This window comes from Triticum urartu, unplaced genomic scaffold (assembly GCF_003073215.2).
Source record: "Triticum urartu cultivar G1812 unplaced genomic scaffold, Tu2.1 TuUngrouped_contig_5136, whole genome shotgun sequence".
Taxonomy (NCBI): Eukaryota; Viridiplantae; Streptophyta; class Magnoliopsida; order Poales; family Poaceae; genus Triticum; species Triticum urartu.
In genome coordinates, this window is record NW_024115785.1 from 949 (window position 1) to 9860 (window position 8912).

Sequence of the window (8912 nt, forward strand, 5' to 3'; positions counted from 1 at the left end):
GTTTAGGTTCACGCAAAGTGATAGCTTTTCTCGCGTATATCATTGTTTAGATGGATGACGATGTAGTTGCAAGTAATCGAGATTTGTATCGCTATTTTCGAGATGATGACGAGAGACCACTTTGTGTTGGATGATGATTATGATGATGACATGATTTGATGAGACTATTTGTATGTATATGCTATGATTACATTTCTATGTGTATCATATGCTAAAGATTATTGTATAAAGCCTATTCAAATACAAAACAAATATGCAGAAAAAACTACTAAAATTAGCAGTAGCGAGTGGAGAAAAGTTAGCAGAAGCGTCACAGTAGCAGTAGCGCGTCCAGGCAAAGCGCGCTAGAGCTATTAGCAGTAGTGAGCTTCCACGAAGCGCGCTGCTGCTACACTTGTATAGCAGTAGCGCGGGTGTGCACGCGCTACTGCTACGGGTTAGCTGTAGCGCCTTATTAGTAGCGCCGGTCCCCGCGCTACTGATATACCTAGAACCCGCTCTGTTGCTAGCCTTTTCCCTAGTAGTGTCCTATCATATTAAATCTAAAGATACCTTGCTGCACCTTTTCTTTATTTTATTTTGTGTTTTAGTTAGATCTATTTATGAAAACCTATACAATTTAATCTACCTCAAAACCGAGGAGGGATTGACAGCCCCTCGTACGCGTTGGCTTGCAAGTATTTGTTGTTTGTGTGCAGGTGTTGTTTACATAGTGTTGCTTGGTTCTCCTACTGGATTGATAACCTTGATTTCATAACTGAGGAAAATACTTACCTTTGATGTGCTGCATCATCCTCTCCTCTCCGGGGAATTACCAACGCAGATATAAGCAATCACTTTTCTGAACTCTTTTATGCATGATTGTTATAGCCTCGTATTTCTTCTCCGATTTATTGGTTTGGTTTGGCCAACTAGATTGATTTATCTTTTCATAGGAAGAGGTGCTTTGTGATGGGTTCGATCTTGTGGTGCTCAATCTCAGTGACAGAAAGAGACATGACACGCATGTAATCGTTGCTATTAAGGGTAACAAGATGGGGTTTCATACATGAGTTCATCTTGTCTACATCATGACATCATTCTTATTGCATTACTCCGTTTTCCATGAACTTAATACACTAGATGCATGCTGGATAGTGGTCGATGTGTGGATCAATAGTAGTAGATGCAGAATCGTTTCGTTCTACTAATTTTGGATGTGATGCCTATATACATGATCATTGCCTTGGATATCGTCATAATTATTCGTTTTTCTATCAATTTCCCAACAGTAATTTGTTTACCCATCGTATGCTATTTTCTTGGGAGAAGCCTCTAGTGAAAACTATGGCCCCCGGGTCTATTTCCTATCATATTAAAACCAAAAATATCTCGCTACAATTTTCTTTTACTTATTTTATTTTGTGTTTTAGTTAGATCTGTCTATCAAATCTCATACAATTTAATCTATCTCAATACTGTTGAGGGATTGACAACCCCTTCACGTGTTGGATTGCAAGTATTTATTGTTTGTGTGCAGGTGTTGTTTACATAGTGTTGCTTGGTTCTCCTACTGGATTGATAACCTTGGTTTCATAACTGAGGGAAATACTTACCTTTGTTGTGCTGCATCATCCTCTCCTCTTCGGGGGAATACCAACGCAGAGTACAAGTAATCACGACCAGTTGAGTTTTCAGCCTCTCAATCTCTTGAGCCCGCCACCCGTTTTCGGCCTTGAGCTTATTGTTGTCATCCCTACTTTGGGACAACACACAATGGTCGGCCTATTCTTGAGATTCTGCATATCGTCGGTCCTCTCGGGCCTGCTTCAGGTCCTCTCTAGTTGACCAATGGTTTCTACCGCTACAGATATAAAGCCCCATTAAGGATGGCCTCAAATTCTCGAAAATAAAAACCATATGATCAGACACACTTACCGTGTGCTTCTCTGGTGAATTTCTTAATATGCTCCACCTCGGCCTGTGCGACATCCTGCTTCGCCTTGGTCTAGGTTAGCTCTTCGGAGAGGCCCTCATTTTTATCTTGAGCAACCTGTCAAATTAAGACATGGTTACATATATTCGATCCTTAACATGGCCACTTGTGTCTGAATTAAGCCTCGGTGGCTACTAGGTTTCGCGCTCAGTCAAGATTACCACCACTAATACACTAGTCTGATAACTCATCCAACAAGTGTCTTAGGGGCTACTGCCATATATGACAGACCTTCACACCTTTCAAAGTCCTATCGGAAAAGCTAAAAAGTAGCCTTGAGCTCGGATGGACTGTTTCTATTTAAAAGGGACTAGCGTCGGTCCATCTAGGGACTATTGAGGCCATATATTGTTAAAGTAAACAAGGGAGAAAGGTTTTTACATGCAAACCCTTGGATAAAACATCCACCGTCTTCTCAAAGCCGGAGCGAACCACGCCAAGATAGGCATCCACCGAACTGAGGGCATTGAATTATTGGCTGGAGAAGATAGAATTCCTTAAAGAAGCCTTTCTCCGCCGATGATTTATGGCACTGTCAACCTCAGAGTTGGTGGTAGAACAAGTCTATGAGGTTTCTGATTGAGCCACTTCGGGAATATCCCGTGGGGCGGGTATTGGCTCGACACCAGTCTTTGGCATTGAAGCATCCATAGCGCCTGCCTCCTCAGTTGTCGATTCATGGATGAGTTTCCTACATAAAAGCTCGAGCGATAAGACATATAATGCCATGGCAATTTTTTGAGCTTGCTATTAATAAAACTTACCTGTCTCGGGAGGTGCGACTTTCTCTACTGCCATAGTGGCTGGTTCCTGAGCGGCGCCTTGGTCGCCTGGTGGTTGGCACCCTTGAGAGGCTGAATCAGTCAGCGGATGCTTTGAGTGGCGACCCTTTGGAGGAGAAGTCAGGGTGCTCGGGGTCTTTCGGGCAGAAGATCTCTTTCGAAGAAGGCTTGAGGGGACCTTACCATAGAGAACGTTAGAACCCCTGGCAAGTCAGGAATGATGGATACTTTGGAGCCATCAAGGCTCTCTTGATAGAAGATCCCCTCCATGAAAATAATGGATAGATCCTCATCCTCATGGAAGTCGGGGTCATCATCATGAGAATATACCCCCAGCTTAGGCACTAGGTAGCTTAGGGGTACCTGTTGGGTAGCCGGTCCCGACCATTCGGTTTGCAAGGTAGTGCCTTAACCCATTGCCTTATTGAATTACTCACACATGGCGATCGGATCGCAAGATGAACTCACTGAAGAAGACACAAAGATGAATGCTTTACTGATGATGTGTCTTACAGTAGTTGCCAAGTGTGATACATGAGTACAAGTATGACTAACATGGAGAGAGGATTGTTGTGGTGATGATGGTGGCTACAACTATGGAAATAAGATGGGAAAATGGTGGCATCTAGGGTTGGAAGATGGTTATGGTGCCCTGTTTCATGAATGGTGTTCTCTCTCTATTGCGATTCTGGTGTAGGCCCTTTTATAAAGGTTGGGTGGTTGGACCTCCTGAAGTCGACGACGACTGGTATGAGCGCGTGCGCTCGTACCAAAGGTCGTCTTGCACTCTGGTGCATTTCCCGCGCCTTCAATTCCTTCATTTCTTCCTCTATTCTTCTTGTTCTCTCCTAAGTGATGATTCCTTTCCATACTTAGGCCCTTCTTTTTTGCGGAAGCATATTAAAAACAAGGATTTCATGATCTCTCACATTCATTAGTCATGTCGGAGTGCTTTTCTCGAAAATTTTGGGATTATTCGGTTTAAACAATGGTATAATAAGCGCAAAAATACCACTCATCACTTGGAACTTGGAAGGTGCACAAACGTGCTTCTATGGCATGCGGACAATGTTGTAATTGCTCACGGCGAGCCAACGATAGCATATGGGTGGATTGCTGGAACTAGTGAGCTACAATGCTTGAACTCTGAGTCGATGATGTTGCAAACATGACTGGCGGGTGCTACGCGGTCGGCTGTGACAGTGTTACCACGAGACATGATGACGATCGATACTGCCAGGGGACATGATGATGCTGCGAGCAGCCAAAAGTGACAACGCTGCAAGACGATATGTGACGACAAGACGGGGGAGCGCGTGCTGCAACTCCGGCCACCAGATGCTACGAGCATCGCCGATGTGACTAACGATGAGGACAATGTTGCAAGCACCTAGGGTTGGCGGCAACACGACAGATCATGGGTCGTCGGCCGTGGGTTGTGATCGGTGGCGCGCCACGCTAAAACCGACGATGGCGAGGTTGCGACCGGTGGCAGGTCATGCTGCAACCGATGACGGCTTATCTGGCGAACGTCGAGCGACACAGCCATGAGCACGACGGGAAGCGGGGACGCAGACATTGCAAGCATGGATAACGCTGCGGCGCGCGAGACACGGCGCGTTTTTCCGTGCTAGCGGGTGGAGTGGAACCAGGATATGCTAGGGCAACCAGGACCACCTAGGAGCCAGCGCCGAGATCCAACGGCTGTGGTTGGCCTAATCCTACTTTGCCGAAGCTGACCGATTGGTGGCTCGCGCCAGAGAGCGTCGCCCAAATATTTCGAGGCATTGGCATTTTTTTGGCTTCGCTCTTCTTCCCCCCTTTCTCCTCTTTCCCCGGCGCACCCCGCCGGCGACCGGCACCGCAGCTCGCGCATGCCCGCCAGACGGCGGATCCACTAACTGGTAGCAAGAATCTGCTCCTTTTCTGATCGATTTCCCCGCCTATTGGGCTGGTCACCGTCTCCCTCTGAAACCCTAGCCACACGGCCATGGGTTCCAGTCCTGCTGCGCGTTCCAATCCCAGCAGGACCGGAAAGCGGGGGGATGCCGTGGGCGGTGGCAATCCACCAAGCAGATCTGCCAAGAAGTCCTCTGCTCTTCTCCCGAAGGGCTGGGTACGAACTCCTCTGCTCTGCTTTACTCATTCAGTTCATTCATATTACATCCGCGTCTCCTCAGCTGAATCCGCCCATGCCTTGCAGAGCGGGACGGCGTCGTACAGATGTTCCCCGCACCTCATCCCGCAGATTGTGGGGCTTCTCAGCGAGGAGCAGAAGGGCTTCGTCAGAAAAATCGGGTTTGGGAGCCTGCTGTCCATGGCAGACTTCGAGATTAACAAGGCCCTTACCTTGTGGCTGGTTGGCAGGTTCAGTTGTGAGACCGAGGCGCTCGAGTTTGAAGGCGGCGTGTCGATTCCGGTCAGGCCGCTCGTCAAGTCTATCCTTGGGATCCCTTCAGGCCCCATCCCAGTCGTGCAGTCTCCCTACAGTCACTTCTCTTCTACTAAAGTGAGGAAGGCAAAGGAACTGGCCGAAGAAATGTGTGGCATAACCGAGGAGGAACCCTTCTGTACAGCCTTCATGATGGTGATACTCGCGATTTATCTAGCGCCAAATACAACCATGCTTGTCAACCGGTCCTTGCTCGGAGCTGCTCAGAAGGTTGGTAACCTCAAACAGATGGACTGGTGCGGTTTCGTTGCTGACTATCTCCTCAAAGGACTCATGGAGTTCAAGGAATCCGATGCACCCTTTGTTCTTCTCAAGGGCTGTGTGCACATTCTGAGCGTAAGAAACATTCCGACCGCACTTAAGGAAATTACAAACTGTTTGAATGTGCTGATGTTGCTTGTTTATTTATAAATTTATTTCCTTGAAATGCAGGTCATTTTCATTGATCATGTGAAACATGCTGAATTCCAAGTACCAAACGGCTTTCCACGCTTGCGCGTTGTCAGTACAGCGCATAACAAATGGGCAGCTTCGCATCCCTTTGGTAGCTTGCTGGTAATTACCCATGCACTAAATTCTGCAATCAAATTGTGATACGCTATTTATTTGAAACACACCATTCATTATTTTGGGTTTCAAGATCTGATGGGTTTTAACTCTAGCCTACCCCAACTTGTTTGGGACTGAAAGGCTTTGTTGTTGTTGTGCACTATTTGTTATTATGTGACATATGCCTTGTTCAAAATAACGGCATGCTCTATGCTGCTACAAGCATTACCAGTCTTGTAACCCACATCCATCCAATGAGTAGCATTTATTCACCAAATTTTGACTGGTCAAGTTTATTACTTACACGCAATTACATTTGAGTGACCTCTTTCAGAAGTATTTTTCTTTTTTTAAGTTGCATATAATGATTGCTACAGTCAGTAACTTTACGCGTATTCTCATTCATATAGATACGTCGTCTAGAAGAGTCTGTCTATGCTCCTGTGCTTAATAATGGAAATGGTAACATTGTTGAAGGCAGAGAATGTGCTGATTCTGATACAAATACTGATGCTCTAGCCAATCTGCCTGCTACCGACAATGATCAAAATAACCAGCATCCGGTTTCAGCAGGTCCTGCCAGCTTGTCCATTGTTGTAGCATTAGAGACATCAGCTCAATCTGCAGGTACAAACCATCTTCACGGGGCCATGGGTTCCAATCCTGCTGCGCATGCTAATCCCAGCAGTAACGGAAAGCAGGGGAGTGCCATGGATGGTGGTAGTCCACCAAGTAGATCTGCCAAGAGGCCCCGGAAGGTACGATCCCGGAATCCCTCCACTCCTCTGCTCTGCGTTTTTCAGTTTACATTACGCCTGAATCTCCTTAGTTGATCCACTCATACCTTGTAGAGCGGGAGCGCGGTGTACAGATGTTCCCCTCGCCTCATTCCGCAGATTGTGGAGCTTCTCAATGAGGAGCAGAAGGGCTTCGTCAGAAAAATCGGGTTTGGGAGCCTGCTGTCCATGGCGGATTTCGAGATGAACAAGGCCCTTACCCTCTGGTTGGTTGGTAAGTTCAGTTGTGACACCAATGCGCTTGAGTTTGGAGGCGGCTTATCGATTCCGGTGAGGCCACTCGTCAAGTCTGTCCTTGGGATCCCTTCGGGCCCCATCCAAGTCGTGCAGGGTCTCCATGTTGACTATGGTCTCTTCAGTCAGTACTGCTCTGTTAAATTCAAGAACGCCAGGAAATTGGCCGAGGAAATGTGCAGCATAACCGAGGAGGAACCCTTCTGTATAGCCTTCATGATGACGATACTCGCGATTTATCTAGCACCAAATACAACCGTGCTTGTCAACAGGTCCTTTCTTGGAGCTGCTCAACAGGTCAGTAGCCTCAAACAGATGGATTGGTGTGGTTTCGTTGCTGACTATCTTTTCAAAGGAATCAGGGAGTTCAAGGAATCAGATGCACCCTTTGGTTGTCTAAAGGGCTGTGTGCACATTCTGAGCGTAAGAAACATTCCAACTGCACTTACGGAAATTACAAACTGTTTGAATGTGCTGATGTTGCTTGTTTATTTAGAAATTTATTTCCATTCACTGTCCTTGAAATGCAGGTCATTTTCATTGATCTTGTGAAACATGCTGCATTCGAAGTACCAAACGGCTTTCCACGCTTGGGCTTTGTCACTACAGAGCATAACAAATGGGTAGCTTCACATCCCTTTGGTAGCTTGCTGGTAATTACTCATGCACTGAATTCTGCAATCAAACTGTGATACGCTATTTATTTGAAACACACCATTCATTATTATGGGTTTCGAGATCTTGTGGGTTTGAACTCTAGCCCACCCTAACTTGTTTGGGACTGAAAGGCTTTGTTGTTGTTGTACACTATTTGTTATTATGTGACATGCCTTGTTCAAAATAATGGCATGCTCTATGCTGCTACAAGCATTACCAGTCTTATAACCCACACCCATCCAATGAGTAGCATTTATTTACCAAATCTTGACCAATTAAGTTTATTACTTACACGGAATTACATTTGAGTGACCTCTTTCAGAAGTAATTTTCTTTTTCTTAAGTTGCATATAATGATTGCTACAATCAGTAACTTTACGCGTATTCTCATTCTAGGTACGTCGTCTAGAAGAGTCTGTCTATGCTCCTGTGCTTAGTAATGGAAATGGTAACATTGTTGAAGGCGGAGAATGTGCTCATTCTGATACAGATACTGATGCTCTGTCCAATCAGTCTGCTACCGACAATGATCAAAATAACCAGCATCCGGTTTCACCAGGTCCTGGCAGCTTGCTCATTGTTACAGGGTTAGAGACATCAGCTCGATCTGCAGGTACAAACCATTTTAACTGACTCCTATTACATTGTCTATAGCCAGGTTATAAAAGATATTACACGAGCATTTTCAACCATTAATTGACATGTCATGTATGTAACATGCTATAAATTATGTATTGTATTCTCCTGACTCTGTTATCCTTGTACAAATCTCTACATTCAGAAGCTTGCCTAAAAGATGTAAAACACATAGCCATTAATCGAAAACAATTCTTTTTCTTCAACATTGGTTATATGTATCTGAGACAAAATTCTTCCATGTATTGATGTAACTTTTGCAGAACACATTATTTTTCCAAGAAGTGGCGAGCAATTGCAGTCTGCTGGGCCTTCTTCTGAACCGTATTCTGCACAAGTTTGTCGACGCCATATTCTTTGAATTGCGCAGAAGAAACATCTGTAGATTGTGGGTACCAATTCATGATGTGATGTTTTTCCTTTGCAGATTCCAAACGGGCTGGAGGTTCTTGCGGCTGCTGCCGAGAGCAGGAACAGGGATTCACCGTCGATGATGGAGAAGCATGATCGGAGCGCCAAAAGGGCAAGGGTGGAGCCGCCCAATAGTGGGCAAATGGTGCGAGCTGGAGAAGCCACCATAAGGATGGACATGAGTTTGTTTAGTTGCCGCGTCTGCTCCCACCCCGTCAAGCCCCCTGTCTTCCAGGTTAATTTCTTTCTCAAAGAATGCTCGAATAATTTTCTGTTCCATTCAGCTGAGGTCTGAGGATGGCAGTATCTGATACAATTTTGTGCAGTGCAATGTCGGGCATTTAGCTTGCGGCAGATGCCTTGCGGAGCTCCCCGACGAACAGTGCCAGATGTGTGAGCACGGCGGGGGGTTTAGCCGC

The 8912-nt window shown here is 45.8% G+C and overlaps 1 protein-coding gene across 1 annotated transcript; it reads left to right on the forward strand.

The window, feature by feature from the left end:
- Positions 1-4587: 4587 nt before the first annotated feature.
- Positions 4588-8906, forward strand: LOC125528817 (the record flags this gene model as incomplete). Its single annotated transcript, XM_048693252.1, has 10 exons — positions 4588-4873; positions 4961-5545; positions 5642-5764; positions 6169-6516; positions 6610-7212; positions 7320-7442; positions 7843-8059; positions 8346-8419; positions 8510-8728; positions 8820-8906. Coding segments are annotated over exons 1-10 (2505 nt in total), but the record flags the coding sequence as incomplete, so codon positions are not given.
- Between the last annotated feature and the right edge of the window lie 6 nt (positions 8907-8912).